At 39.6% G+C, this 16,014-nt stretch overlaps 1 protein-coding gene across 4 annotated transcripts in view; it reads right to left on the minus strand.

Moving 5' to 3' along the window:
* DCLK2 (doublecortin like kinase 2) overlaps positions 1 to 16,014 on the minus strand; it is a 76,071-nt gene continuing 60,057 nt past the window's right edge. For 2 of the 4 annotated variants that reach the window (XR_008840332.1, XR_008840331.1), the window contains 9 exons: positions 13,095 to 13,214; positions 11,321 to 11,467; positions 8,979 to 9,112; positions 7,771 to 7,848; positions 6,578 to 6,674; positions 5,135 to 5,215; positions 4,265 to 4,381; positions 3,396 to 3,478; positions 715 to 803 (listed from right to left, as the gene is read on the minus strand). Coding sequence is in view for 2 of the 4 variants with exons in the window: in XM_056489739.1 (XP_056345714.1) it covers positions 609 to 803; positions 4,265 to 4,381; positions 5,135 to 5,215; positions 6,578 to 6,674; positions 7,771 to 7,848; positions 8,979 to 9,112; positions 11,321 to 11,467; positions 13,095 to 13,214 (969 nt within the window). In the remaining 2 variants the exon portion in view is untranslated. Of the gene's footprint in view, positions 804 to 3,395; positions 3,479 to 4,264; positions 4,382 to 5,134; positions 5,216 to 6,577; positions 6,675 to 7,770; positions 7,849 to 8,978; positions 9,113 to 11,320; positions 11,468 to 13,094; positions 13,215 to 16,014 lie in introns of all 4 variants that reach the window. The other 2 variants (XM_056489739.1, XM_056489738.1) reach the window with 1 other exon arrangement.

The raw sequence follows: 16,014 nt of genomic DNA on the forward strand, positions 1-16,014 counted from the left end.
TTTACATCCCAGGTTACTTTATTTAAATTCATATTATCTAAACACTACCCTGCCTGCAAGTCAGATAACAAACTTGATGGAAAACAACCATCCTTCCCTCTATCTCCAAATGTTTGTCTCATGATATTTTACAGTTAGTCCACTAAAAAATTCTTCGTGAAAATTTGCCTCTTCAAGTTCAGTAGAAACTTGGCTAAAAATAGAGGCATTGGAATAGAAGGCAAATAGAAGTTTTCTTCCCTTGTCTGCCTCTCCCACTTTTCTGAGAATTCCCATCAGAAGAACAGAACAGGGCCTGCTGGTGGAAGTGAGGCCAGGTAACTGTTCCCCACCTCACTGCTCATATAAAAATATGGTTAGCTACACCATGAGTTAGTCTAGTTAGAGCCCAAGGCTGTGTGAAATGGAGTTAATTATTAACACAGAGAACTTAAAAAATCACCTAACATTGCCAGAGTCTGTTCCCACGAGGTGCACTGTGAGAGAGAGGATCAGACCTGGCTGGGGCTCGCCACCGGAGGTGCACACAAACTGAAAACAGTGGTGGGAGATGAAGAATGCTGTGGCCAGAGTGTGGGCAGCTTCAGCTGGGTTTGGTGTGCCCAGTCCTACACACCAGGCTGAGAAGGCAGCGTGGGGGACCCGAGTGGCTCAGGAGCAGCAGGGAGGAGGGGCTGGCACCCAGCCACACCAGCATCAGCAGCTGCAGCAGCAAGTGCAGAAATTCTCTCCATTCCGCCTCTGCCAGAGTCCTGACAGCGCTTGCTGCAGAAAATCTGACTCTCTTTATCTAGAGCTGTGTTCTACAAACAAACAGACAAAACAAACCCAAGGCACAACATGAAACAGCACTTCAGTACAGCCCTGTCTTCAAGGTTAAAACAATCTACAAGACATGAACTGCATGCAATACAGCCAGGATAAAAAAGGAGAAATAATATTAGAAATCTTTTACATGGTATAATTTTTGTGATGCTGACTTTAGGAAATGTAAGGAAAGCTTCTCTTCCAGATGTATGCTTGCCATGATATTGCAGGTTTAAAATTTTTGTCTTGCAAGTCTGATGTGGAAGAAAAAGATGGCACGAGTGCTTGTGGTAGAGAAGGAACTTGTCATAGTAACTGTTAGCAAAATTTATGTGCCTGTGTTTTTGCAGATACAAGGAATCAGGTGATGCTTGCTGAGAACTCAGTGCTACAAGTCCTGTAACAAACCACATGGTACAGAAGGGGAGCCCCTGAGGAAGGTGACAGATGGAAACCTAAAAATCTTTTATTTTTTCAAGAAAAGGGTCTGCTTTTCTGCCTAGTGGTGAGAGTAGGCAAATGACCTCTCACGGTGGCAAAAATGCATAATTTCTGAATTCTGTACTTAAAAATGTGTTTACAGGAGAAGGGAGCAACAGGTTGGAATGAAAACAGAATTCTGTTTTGAATAGGTGGATTATCTGGAGTATGTGGTACATCTGCTGAAGACAACACTTTCCATGCCCTCTAAAGGATATGTGCTAATTGTAAAGGTCAGGTGCTTTGCCTTTTACTCAGCAATTTATTTTATTTTTACTAATGTGAAAATTTCTGTGTTTGACTAATACACTATTCAGTGAATAATTTGCTGACACAAATCAAATTTAGCATGGTTCATTTTTTTTTTCCAGATGTGTTTATTGTGTCAGTCATCAAGGACAGCAGATACAAGGTACCCTCTTTTCTTGTTGTTTTGTTGTTTTTTTGTTTTTTTTTTTCACTCAAGTTACATCACTAGCCTCCCTGCATAGAGGTACAAGGAGAAAATTCTGCAGTCCACAACCAAGTTCTCTACTACTGACAATCAACACTGCAAAGGGAGCATGCAAGGAAAGGAGCAGCTGAGCTGGGTCTGGGCTTTTGAGACTAGTGATGCTCTAAAGGAGTATTATCATTATCAAGACACCATTGCCTTTTTTCTTGGAAAAAGTTGTAAATAGGAGTTTCTGCTATTTCAGTGACAGGTAAAGTTATTTAAAAGGGGAAGGACATGCTTTCAGTTCATGCTGACAGTGATTTTCTCCTGTGCTGTCCTCATAGCAGCAACATATTCCTATGAAATGCAGTTTAGGATTTTCTTTTTTAATTTTACTGTTGCTAAGCAAGAATGTTTTTTATTTATTTAGGACTGATTATCTCCTGTCTGGTCTAAAGGAAACGTCAACTGAAATTTTTATTTTAAATAGAAACAATGTTTAGTTCAGTGGTTTAGTTCTTTGCTTCTGTCTTCAAAGGGTTCTCATCTTTTTCTAGCTGTTTTTAGAGACAGTGAGATACAGACATGCACAAAACGACTGCCAGGACAATAAACCAAGACATGTCTGAGGAAGTAAAAAATTGTTGTGTTGGTGTTTGCTTTTGCCTCTTTCAGATACGCATCACTCAAGACAGAACACTTTTTTCCCAAGTGTTTAAAAGGTATTCCTTTGCTGGTTTGGTGTGGCTGTACAGCTTTTTCCACTTCAGACTGGCTGAGTTATTTCTCCTTTTTTCTTGCAAATGGAGACCATGTACTTTTTGTGCAGCAGAACGAAGCATCGCCGTTAGTACGTACCATTGCCTTGGACCTACTCAGAGGAAAGCAATGCAGGCGTTGGGAAAGGAGGAAAAAAGGAAGGAAGCAAGGGACAGAAACTAGACTTACTTTAAGCAGAACTAACACAATTGCAACAAATTTAGATTTACAGAACATTTTTTAATTGACAAAAAAGAAATAAAAAAAATCAGTAATGAATTAAGAGCAACATGCTTTTGGGGGCAGCGGGAGCCTCCTGTGCAAGGACACTGAACTGGGGATGTGCAGTTTTACTTATCTGCATGGACCAGGGGACAGTGTTGGGATGAGGTGATGCTAAAGGGGCTCCAGTGAATGTGCAGGTGGACAGAGCAAATGCACTGCAATACACGAGAGTTACAACGTGTGCTTGTCTGAAGCTGAATGTTGGTAAGCAATGAGTGCTGGAGCAAGTGAAGAACTTCTGAACACAAAGGTAACTAAATTTCAATGCTCAAGGTAAACCAGGGCAAGAATAACAAATTGGGGGCTTAACCCTCTTTAGATCACAGTGTTTTGAACAAGGTTTTACTTTTCCTTTCGGCATTAACTGGGAGCTGCATTCAGCAATTAATAATTATGCATTTACATCCTTCCATACCTGTTAGAAGGAAATAAAGCAGGGAAAAGGTAAAATGAGGTGAACTTTCCTAGCTGAAGGAGTGTCAGTAGCTAACAGAAAAAACCCACACCAATAAGAAGCCAGAAGCTATGCTGTGTCAGAATCTGAGACAGGCTTAAGTGGCATGCAAGTTGGAGAGGGGCTGAGAGTTAGAATTAAAATTGCTCTTATTACATATAGTGCATTTTATACCAGTTTTCAGCTTCAGGCTTATCCATAGTCTCAACAGTATAAAGAATGAAGCTCTGAAGTCCCTCTCAAACTGTCAAGTCAAACTGTCAAATGAAATGTAGACAAGAGCATGAACCTGAAATCCATTTCCTGACTTTTATGTTATTACTTTTCCTACATCTAAATTGTTTGCCTATTTAACTCACATAAATGTACTTGCAAAGACAGAGACGCAGGCAAAAATGCTTTATTTAAATTTACTGGCTCTCAGATGATTAAAATAATTCTTTTTTAACATGATTGGGCTGGGCTTTGAGAGTAATTAATATTAATGGAAGGGTGAGGGTGGAAGTCCCTGTTATGTTACCATGGATGGTTTTACTCTAAGTTACATTTTGTGTGCAGTGTCCATCCTTGCATCAGACAAAGATGGGCCCCAGTAAGATCAGAAAGAAAGGAAGTTTCTGGAATGGAGCCTGGTTTCCTGGCACAGGTAGTATTGAACAACACTATGCTCAAGATAAAGCAATACTAGGTCAGGCACAGAGGAAGACACTACTTAACTAACAAGGTGGGCAGTATGATAAAAAAACCCCACAGTTTTTATAATGAAAGATTTCAAATTGTTAATAAACTTCATTTTAACATACACTTAGTGTTCACTTGTTTGTGTTTGAAAGCTTATTTTTATCTCTTGGGTAGCACACTGTGATAAACTTGGTTGCTCTCAAGCAATGATGAGAATCCACATTATACATCAATAAAGACTAGAATTAGAGGTTGTTCTAGTTTTGAGTTTGCTATTCTTGCACCACACATGCTCATAGAGCACGGTTAGGAAAATATGCAAAATATACTATCAATGTATAAAAATGTTTAATTTCTCTTACCATGATGACAGAAACCCCAGCAGATGTGTTATTTTGCTTGGGTAAGGTGTTATTAAAGTGCTGCTTCAGTTTACCTGTTACTTCAGCTTGCATATTATTCTCCTGGGAAGCATCATCCTGTATAAGAAGGAGCACAGTATTCAAGTTAGGATGAAAAAGTCTTTTATCATCAGGTACTTTCTGCTTTAGCACATAGTAAATATTCAGAAAGGCACTCTAACACTCTGCTACATGAGATATAATTCCAGAGGAAAAGGAACAGAGCAATCACTCACTGTTTTATGAATTAACTTCTATTTCTTAAAACGACATGTGACACTTCCAGTGCATTGATTTCTCCCACAGTTATAAGCTGCAGGTTTGATTCAAGCAAGTTAAAAATAAAATGCTTGAAATAAAGTTAAAAATGAAAAGCATGTTTTGTCACTTGGATTTCTTTCAAATCAGCACTTTAAATGGCCCATCATATCCTAAGTCTGGAAGTGTTATGAAGTACCATAAATGTGTTTGAGATGAGCTGTTATTCATTGATACACTTGTTAATAGTTGTCTTCTAATGTGTCAGGGAACTCCACAAATCATATTCAGTCCCTCTTTTAGAACATGTCTGAAAATAAGCATTGACTCTGTCCATGTAAACCTAGTACTTATTAATAATTAATTGATTTAAATCAATAAGCAATGCACTTTGTTGTTCTCCTTTGCTGCTGCCTGAGAAGATGAAGGACCTGGCAGGCATCAGCTTAGTGTCTGTGGTAAATTAGGTGTTATATTTGCTAATTGTACTGCTGCTTCTGAACACTACATGTTAATGGTTAGATGTACAGGTGTGATGTCAAATTAGAGACAAGTGAAATGTGATTTACTCACTGACACCCAGGGATGGCTTAGGATCTGTGCTGCTGTGTACCGGGCTTCAGCATTCACATGTAGCATCAGGCTGATTAACTCCTGCATTGGAAAAGGAAAAAAAGAGGAGTTTGAAGGGAGGGGGAAAGGATATTTAAACTGAAAAAACTGTTGCACCAAGTTCTTCTCAATCTTCTTGATACCTGGATGGAAAAAGGAAAAAAAAACCCAGCTGATACCAGAACCAGTGATACCAGTGTGACTGAAGTAGAACTTAAATTTGTGCTTTAGGATTAAGAGTCTGCCAGGCAGCATCTTTGATATCAACTTTTTCACTGTACTCATGTTTCACTGACTCTACTGAAAACAAATGAAAAGGAAATGTTAAAAAAAATATCAGCTCTAATGTTCCACTTGGCTCTCTAAATATTCATGCACATGACCAGAACAAAAACAGACATGGGAGAGATGAGATCTTCTCTGGGCATTACATAAAAAAACTCAGAGACAAGAATCTGCATCTGAAATTCAAAAAAACTGATGAAATTTTTTGAAAACCGTTCTCTTCTGTGCTGCTGCAGAAGAATAAAAGACATTGAGCCAAGTCCCTCCACAAAAAAATTTTTATAGCCTCCAAATTATCAGTCTTTATACTCTTATCTAATTTTGAGGGGACTGTCCATTGCTTCAGTTTTGGGAAATGTTTTTTTCAAGCAGATGATAACAACACACCTGAGAGCTTTCCCAACCAGCCAAGTTATTTAGTCTGTGGAAGTCTGAAGTGAGACATCTCCTTGAATACCAAGACTGAGGCTTTGTTTATTCAGAATGTGTGTCTGGAAATGTGTGAGATGATTGGGACTTGGGAAATGTTGGTAAATGGATAAACACCCACTGGGAAATGCAGAAAAAAATTCAACTTCTCATTGGCTGGATACAAAAAAAAAAACATCTTTGCTTGCTAGTGAGTCCTCAGGGGCTTATATCTTGGAACCTTTGTCCTACAGACACAGCTAATTTAAACAAAATGCAGTGGTCACACCAGAACTGCTGGCAATGGCAATCAGCAATGGCTGCGCCTCTAGAAAAGCTCTAATAAATGCCTCAAGTAAAATATTGGAAGAAATACCAACTGCATCCAGTCCACAGAGCAATTATTTTTCTTTTTTAAAGAGCGACTGGAGGGAAAAATTCAGACACATTCATTTCACAGCTGAAGCACTGAACCTGCTGTAAAGTGCATCATGAAGTGAATGGGTATCATGTGATGTTCCCTGAGTGCAGCTGGCATTTTGCTACCCTTGCTCAGGCAGAGCCATGACAGCCTGGAACACCTGAGCTTTCATCAGGCACTGTGCAGCTCAACCAACTCAAAGTCACAGCAGCTGGGGCTCTGGGGGAGAGGCTGCTCTGGGTCCTCCAGGCTGTCAGAAATGCAGCTTTAGGTGGGAAAAAGTATCATACCTTTGCTGAATCTGTGATGTTATCCCAGTAGGGAGAGGGAAATTCCAGCTTCCCCACAAGTATCTGATCGAAGAGGTCTTCCTGAAGGTTGTTTTCACTGTAAAACAGCAATAACAAAAAACATCGTGAGATAAAAAGCCAGTTCGTCATGGGGATTTTAACTTGATTTGGGGATGGGACAGAAATTGTATTAATAACTACTAGATATGCATAATTTGCCAGTTTATACAGTGATAGCTCTTCTGAGCCAACACATTGAGCTAACTCTTCCACTGGAATAGGAACTGCATTATTAACACACATTTATTAATCTCACTTATTGTCTGGTTCTACTGGTATGATATGGACATTCTCTCTGCCCTCCCTCCAAACTCTAACCAAAGAATACATTTGCTTGCAAAATGTGTCTGTCAAAACACATCTGCATCTTTAAACATGAACAAACAACATGAAAAAAACCCCAAACACCTGAACTAATATTTTTCCATCAACAATAATCGTACTGTTTGCAAAATATTATCGTTCAGTGTAATGATTTAGTTAAAACCTAAATATTTTGTTAAGCATTTTGCTGTGAAAAGGAACAAATGGGCCCTGCATTAATAATTTATATGTTAGGAGCAGAATTCCTGTTTAAAATGTGCCAATTCCTTCTAATTCTCTGGCAAAAAGAAAAAAAAAAAAAAAAAAAAAAAAAAGGCTATTTGATTTTCAGAGAACTCAGAAATAATGTGGCTCTGAATAACAAAAATGCTGTTTGCAAAGCCCAGGCTCGTTTGACACTTCCCAAAAGGACGAGCAAGGTGTAAAAGGCAGGATAAGCACGTTTTCCCCTGCCCTGGTTTATTCCCCACTCCAGCTCTCCAGGAGCGCTGCATCCCAGCGCCAGCAGCAGAGGGCAGCGTGTGCCCGCGGATGGAGGAGCTGGAGCCGCACGGAGACAAAAGGAGAAGCGGCTCTGCCCTCCCACCCTCCATGGCACTAAAACACCTGCCCCCGCAGGAAAACAAACCGGTCAAATCCATCCCAAAACCTAAAATGAGGAACAAAGGAAAACCACTGAAAAACGCAGGGAAAACACATCAATCTGAGCCACCTTTTTTCCTCCTCCAAGGATGCTTCCTTCAGGGAGAAAGGTCAGATTGGGTCTGAAATAATTTCGGTTTTTTGCTGGTTTTCCCGTGGACACTCACCTGCGAAAAGGTGGGAATCCACACAACAGGATGTACGTGATCACACCTGCAGCCCAAATATCCACCTTTAAGCCATACCTGAGAAAACAGGGCTGGGTTACTTGTGCTGCATTAACAACAACAACAAGTAATAGAAAAAATACATAAAAAATAAATGACACTGGCAGGATTACGTGAGAATCTGTGCTAAGTTACTTGCTGCTGATGTGGTGATGTATCTTGTGTCTGAGCATCTTTTTCTTCACACCTTTCCAGTCTTTAAGAAACCATGATTCTAGGATTTTTTTATTATTTTTTTTCCCTCTACCATAAGCCTCAAGGCTCTCCAGGGTCTTCTGAATGTACTCAAATCCAAGTCAGTATCCAGGTTTCCCAATGCAGAGGCACTAATGATTAAAGACAAGGATGTGCCTTCTCAGTCCCTGCAGTGAAGTGACTCTCTCTGAGGTTATCTGTGTTGCTAAGCAACAAACACACCGATTCTCCAGCCTCTCCATGAGAAACACAGGGAAGAGGAGCTTCCTGTTCTTTTAAAGCACAGAAATTAAAACACTGGAGGTGAAAAAGAGGCCTTTTCAACAAAACCTCCCTCCATCAGGAAATTCACAGTGGTCACAGCTATGGAAAGAGTCAGCCAGAGCATGGAATGGAGTTCTTGTAGGTCTAAAAGGAGAGAGGACTTGGGAAAATCTGCCATTGGTGAAAATTTACCATTCTACAAATTTTTTTCTGTATTTATGCAGTGACCTGTTAAATACAGAATAATGGGGTTGTTCAATTTTTACCAAACAGGATGTGCCACCCAAAGGGGTCACTTGAATCAACATGATCTAATTACAACTGTCCTGAGGACAGATTTAGACTAGATGACCTCTGGAGCCTCTTCCAATATGAATTATTCCATTCCTAATGCAAACACTGTGTTTTGCCTGTCTGTCCTTCCCCAGGCAGCTGCCATGGGTGGTACAATGGGCTCTGGATGCAGAGTTGAGGCAGGAGCACAAACAAATGGACTCCAGTGCACCAGAGCTGGTCCTGGGGATGTGGGAGAGGAGGCAGAGCAAGGATACTGGCTCCTGTAGGAGCTGGGAGTGGTGCCCATGGGTGGTTTGGTTACAGAATAATGGAGGGCCAGCCTGTTGGAGCAACTAGATCTTACAAGATCTCACAAGCTGCCAAAAATGAGTTATCAGGCCTGTCATGCTCACCCTGTCTCTGCAATGATTTCTGGAGCCACATAGGTGGGTGTCCCACAGACAGTGTACAAAGGGCCTTCCACCACTGTTGCCAGTCCAAAGTCTCCAAGTTTCAAAGACTTGGTTCCATCTGAATATTCACACACCTAGAAACAGAGAAATTAACACAGAATGAGGAGGAGAGCACCTGCATTTTTATATCCTCTAATGTCTTTGGGAAATCATCATCACCACACCAAGAATATGGGAAAAAGAGGTAATTTCCACAGTCCTGTAGGGAAAGAAGAGAAAAAGTGATATTGCCATTGATTGAAGCTGGAGCAAGTGTTCAGTGGAGCTGTCTGCCAGCTATGTAGGTCAGACCATGGCACAGCCTCGAGCAAATAGAGGGGGAAAAAAAAACCCAGTCCTGGAATGTTGAGAAGTTTTAAATATATTCAGTAAAATATAATACTCTACTTTCATTTGACTGGGACCTAGAGTTTAAAATGGGACTGGCAGCTACAATCAGATTTGTTTAACATCTTGTTAACTCAGCATAAATCTAGTCAGCACACTGGGCAATTTCATCAGCAAATGTCTTCCCTGAGCTTGGTCTGGGTGAGTTCAGTTTAGGTTTCTGTGCAGACCCAACTGCACCTTACCAAAAGGCCCCTAAACAATCTAGCACTGAGTCATTTTATTGATGAAAGAAGCTGAATTTCAGTAGAAAGAAAATTCTATATAGCAGTGATGGCAGGAATAAATCAAACCAGACCAACACAAAGGAAACATCCCCCTAATAAATTCATCTCAGTTTCACTCTGGAAGTAAAATGTTTATATTAACATGATTTCAAAGGCATCTAGTTTCTAGAATGGAGGATCCCATAATCTCCAGAATGGCTGAATTTATTTGCCTTCCTCAAACAACTGAGCACTGCAATACCTTTCTTCATTCCCCTGTGTAATTTATATCAGTAATGGAAACGCTTGTTCTCCTTTATATAACACCTTCATATCAGCTATTACACTTAGGGTTTGCATTTTTTAAATGCATGACTAGCAAAGGGAATGTAATTCCCATCCAGACAGGCTGGGTGACCCTGTGCAAAAAAAACTAACTATGTGCAATTACAGGTAGCAGTTGATGGCAATTATTTGCATTTGCATTCAATACCAGGATGTTACCTCAACATTCTGCCACTGTCAGTCAGAGTGAGTAAGATTTGCATCTGTTGAGTAATCTCTTTAGGCTTTCTAGGCAGAAAGGGCATTTGTGCCTATTTATAGCTGATTCAATCACTAATGAGAGCTTAAAATTTCTTTGGACTGTCTGTGTTAGGAGATGCACTAATAGTGCACCTAAGATTTTCACCTTCATTTTCTCTCTCAAGTGCCATGTTGCTGTGACTGCATTTTCCAGAAGTCTCTTCCCTTCCCCCCCTGCTTCTTTTTGCTAAACAATCTAATTTATTTGAGGGTTTATTTAAATTGCTAAACACTGTCAGTGGAATTACTGGGGAAAGAAATGACTATTAATTAGGAAATATTTTCAGCTTGTAGCCCTGTCCTTGTAATAATTTGAAATCCAGTCTGGGATAAGCTGTGACTCCTACTCTCAGTGCAAACTCATTAAACAGGACTGACAAACACCACAAAACACTTCAAGAAATGCCTCAAGCAGGGGAGATTATGGCCCTGTGCAGTGTGAGACACTTAATATCCAATATGTAATGCACAAATGTAACCTGTGCATATAAGAAGGACAGCACATGCTGATCCCATTCTGTGGACAGAATGGGAATGATGCCCTCTGTGGACTGGGGCACAAGTAGTTCCTAAAGCAGACTTCATGTTGTTTTATGTCTCTGCTGAGAACAGAAGCAGCCAGTTGCCTAGGGAAAGAATAAACCTATGTGAAGGGTTAATTCCCAGCCAGAATACTGGTAAACCATTAGAAAGATGATCCTACTGTGACAGTGAAAGGGAAAAACCACTGGCTTCAGATGGTAACCATAGGATTGTTCAAAGAAATGGAGGAAATGGCTCTCAGCCCACCTTTCTCCCACTTGCAAACTGATAAATAATTCATTGACATAGCTTTAAAACTCATTGTTTTGTGAGACAATCCTCCTGCTTATCCAAAAGGCAGCCAATCAAAATGTAAATAAAGATAGGTCTGAGGACAGGTTTGAGCACAGCTCTCCTGCATTATGGTGATTGCTGTCTCATGGCAAAGGATTTACTTCATACATACTTATTCCAAATTAACATGCCTGCTGTTCTCTGCTGTGCTCCTTGACATTTATACACAAGCATCTGCATTAATGAGAACAAAGTAAGAGAAAATCCTGGAAAATAAATGGGACTTACCAGAAGATTTTCTGGTTTGATGTCTCTGTGCACAATGTTGAGACCATGCAGGTATTTGAGAGCACTGGCTAAATTGTAGACCATGGCACTCCCATCTCTCTCTGTGTATTTTGTAGATGAAGTGATGGCATCAAATAGGTCTCCTCCCTACGAAATGGAAAGGAAAAAAGATCACTGTTTAAAAAATTAATAAGATGGTATTTTGTTAAAAAACAAACCCTAAACAAGCATGTAAAATCTACCTGCACACAACACATACTCAAATTCCTGTTAAAGAGGAAAAAAAATGCAGAAAGATGATCTTGTCATATTACCTACAAGTACAGGCATACAGCATCCTTTTTCTTCATCTTATCAGTATAATACCTTCAACATATTGAAAAACAGCTCTGATTTTGAGTAAAGGCTTAAATAAATTAGCCCAATGTTAAAAAAAAAACCCTAACTAACAAATATTCAGCAAATACAAATTTCTGCAGATATTGCAAGAAATACCAAATAAATATAGCTGAAGAGGACAAAAAAGATAAGCACATTCCAACATAAATGAATCCACTGATTGAGATGCATCAAGTGCAGAGCCTCCAGGTGATTCCTGAATGTGTCAAGCTCTGTTTCTGGATGCCCTATTCCTCTGGGAATACACAACAACGTGTGAGTGAGTTACTGATGCAGCATTTTCAGTCATTGCAACAAATTTCTTGTGGGTGTCTCCATGATGGTTTCCCTGGATACATCTGTAGGAGAGATCTGTCTGAGCTGTGGGTAGCATTCCAAACATTTCAATGCACACCAAAGAGAAGCAGCAATCCAGGAAACAGAGGCCAAGATGGTGGTGAATTCAAACGTAAAAAAATACCATCTTGAAACCCAAAAAAGCCTATAGGGTATAAAAATAACTTCTAGAAAGGAGGAAAGATGAGTGGGCTACAGAAATTATGTATTCAACAACTACATGCTTTCTTTAGAGGTTTCCCAGTCTGGCAACCATTCTAGAGGGGACTCCTGAATGGAACAGTGCTTCAGTCAGAAATAAAAAGTGCTGCTCCAAAAATGAGCAGTGCTGCTTTTGCTGTATGTTATTTATTTGTATCTGACATGCCCATCCAGCTGATGTGCAGTGTTGCTGTGCATGTACAGAACTCAGACAACTCTGGAACCTGATGCTACTCGTGTATTGTCACAAGGTGACAGCAAAATGAATGTTTGTGTTTTCTCTGTGCATGCATTAGAGCAGCATCAGTTCTCTGGTGAGCTGTTTGACATCAGCAAAATGGGTGAGATCTTTTGAGTTCTGGTTTTCCAGGATGAAAATCTCTTGAGTTTAATCTATTTGTCTTATTTATTAAGATAAATTCATTACACAGGGTTCATTTCCTTAAATCAAATTATGAAATAATGGGAACAGTGAAATAAATGCAGGTGTTCTGTTAGTAAATGGATATCACTATCACCCCTGCATATTGTAGGCATGATACAAAACCCACTATCCACTTCCCTCTAGACTGTGCACATTGCAAAATTACTTCAAATCTCTGTTAATAGTGAAATTACAACTGAAAAGAGAGAAATCCCATTAATAGAATTTCTTGACAGGTGTATTTTTATGATTTAAAAATGCAGGTTGCCACTGAAGCCTTATTTGATTACATCTCCCAAGATCTTAGTGTCCTAGATCCTGCTCAGATTTCACACCAACACAGAATTCAAAGAAGAATTGAAGAATTCACCACAGAGAATTCAAACAAGTCAAATGCAGCCCCCTGAGGCTCACCTTGACCAGCTCCATCACCAGGTAGAGCTCTGTGGGGGTGTCCATCTCCTCTATGAGCATGATGATGTTGGGGTGCTTCACTCGGCGCAGAATAGACACTTCATTCTCAATCAGGTGTTCCTGTTCAGAACAGGATGGAAATTTATCTGAAACATCAGTTTGCCAATTCACTTTTCCTTTGATCAGCCAATCATTTGATCAGTGAGCACCCTTTTTTGCTGATTAATTTATATAGCAGAAGGTGATTTTCAGTTGCTGGATCTTAACTTGTATTTCATCGCTGGCCACACTTAAATTAAAATATACTTCACACACATAATGAATGGGCCATCTCTGAAAAAGGCCCCAGAACATGACAGCAATTCAGGAAGTGCAGGTTATATTCTTATGTGGGTATTATGAGGTGAAATTAAGTTCAGAACCTTTCTGGCCCCAAGCTGGATCACTGGAACCTGTCACCCCTCATCAATAGTTAACATGTTCTTGATCCTCTCCAGCCTTCACCTCTCATTTAGTGTAGGTTACTCAAGGACAGATTACCTAGGATTTATATCCAAGGGCTTTATTTTTTTAAAAAAGTTGTGGAATATACTAAAGAAAAAAAGGTTCTGAGTGCTTTGGTTATGGATTTTGGTTCATTTTATATGTCTGTTCAGATTTACAATCTGCAAAATGTGTAATAGCTCAGTTAAATTGTTGTGATTCCAACAGCTTAACAGCACACAGACTGAGTTCAATTTCCCCTTCTCTGTGCTTCTGAGGAAGTAATGACTTTTGAGAACAAATTAGTTTCAAATACCTTGTTTTCTAGAACATTTTAACACTGGAGAGCAAAAAAAAAAAAAAAATTATGTGTCCCTTCCACACGAAGAATTATTTTAGTTTTCCTTTATAAAAGTTGGAATATGGATATTGTACTTAGATTCTCTGCAAAATAAAAATAGTGCTTGCATCAGACACAGGTATCCTTCCACCTGGCAGGGAACAAATCATGTCACTGGGCTGGGAACTTATCCACGTTGGATGCACGGATGGGGAGCATGCACTTCATGCATTTGTGAGCAGAGCACTGGGAGGGGATGTGATCCACTGTGCACAGTGACTGGAGACCTTGCACCACTCCACCTTCTTTCTCCAGGCTTATTTAGGGGTGCATTGTGCTTTTGCCAAAGCTTTCTGTGGCTGCACAGCCCATACACCACATGCCAGTGTGCAGCTCATTCAGAGAGAGAACGGTGCTGTGGCACACACGGGTCAGACATCACACCTTTGAAATTCACTTTGAAAGAGCAGCAATTGTCACTCTGAACAAACATATGCCTGCTCCAAGCAAAGTGCTCTGGAGAGAAAACAAAACAGACAAACAGGAAGCAGTTCTGTTAAACACAATGCTGAATCTCATCACCAGACAGAGTGAACAGCCACAGCATACTAAGCCTTAGGGATGGAAGCCTGGAAATTTAAAACTAACATTAAGAGCCCAAGCAAAAACTAGAATGTTATTACAGCTTTCTCAACCTAAAGAACAGAGAACATGTTAAATTTATTACATCCATTAATTACAACTAAGGCACAATGAATTTTCTGTGCTTTCTTGACTAAACAGCTCAGGCATAATTAATATTTGAAATAAACAGTATTTTTTTAAAAAAATGTTGTTGAGCTACTGTTTAAAAAATCTGTCCTCAAAAAATGCTGGCTAATATGAAGCTAGTTATTTTCAACCACCCCACTGTCTTGCTATGTTTTGCCATATAAAAAACCAATAATTTCAAAACTCATTATGGTGTTCTCCTGGATAGTGCAATATATGTTTCAGTCTACATTAATATGATTTATTTACAGAGACATTATTGTGTCATGAGCACTTAAGCCACTTGTGGAAAGCAATTGGATTCAAATTTTTGAACATCCAAGATCAAAGAGCAGTGAGAAACACTTAAATCATCCAGATTTGGGCTGGAGGGGTGTTTTTAAGGCAGGACTGTAGAACTGAGTGAGGAAGGAACTAGCTGTAGCAAAATTAAATTATTTCCTTTGTTGGAATTCTTCCAGGATGATTCTGCCTCTGCCCCAAGAGGTATAAACATCTTCCAACAGGCTCTAGCTATACAGGTGCAGGTCCTTTCAAAATGGGCAACTATGCATCCAGGGGGTTGATTTTTTTTTTTTTTTTAATTTTAAATATATGTTTTAAATCAAGAAGAATGATAGAAAATTCCTCTAAACTCCACTGTGTAAAATAGATCATCTGTCTCCAGACCATTCCAATTTATGATAGCTAAGCAGCTGACTCAGACAAGTAATAAAAACCATCTGAAGTTGCAAGCTGTACACATCATCCAAAAATTTTGTTTGCAGTGGAACGTGCTGGGTCACCCTTTCCACAGCTGAAGAAATTGCAACATTTTAATCTCAGAAAGGCAATCCTAGCACTTTTTCCTGTGGCTGCACATTTTTCTGATTCCTTTCTAAATTTTCTACATAAACTCAGAGAATATGAGGTGAAATGAAACCCTCATCTCCTAGCACCTAATACATGGTTTAAAATCTGCACAGATAAAATGTTTCTGTTTGAGGACCTCTCCTAATAGGAAGTCATCACAGCATCACACAGCTCCTTACCACACTAAGAGGGGAGGCAATTTTTCTTCCTTTTTTAAAAATATCTATACTCAAGAACTGTGAAGGGAAAGAAGAGGTCTGACACTCTCAGATATTTGCTTGGTTTGTATGAGATACTGTTCTCTTGAAGAGACAATTTTGGATTTTTCTGTTTAAAGTTTGGATTAAAAGAAATTTTTCAGAACACAACAGATCTTTGTTAATACTGCAAGGTGACACTACATACACAGAAAGAAATGGTTGTGAAAATTTCTTTTCAAATCCATGTTCTGCATATAAAAGGAGCATGTTGAGC

Source organism: Oenanthe melanoleuca, chromosome 4 (genome assembly GCF_029582105.1).
Source record: "Oenanthe melanoleuca isolate GR-GAL-2019-014 chromosome 4, OMel1.0, whole genome shotgun sequence".
NCBI lineage: Eukaryota > Metazoa > Chordata > Aves > Passeriformes > Muscicapidae > Oenanthe > Oenanthe melanoleuca.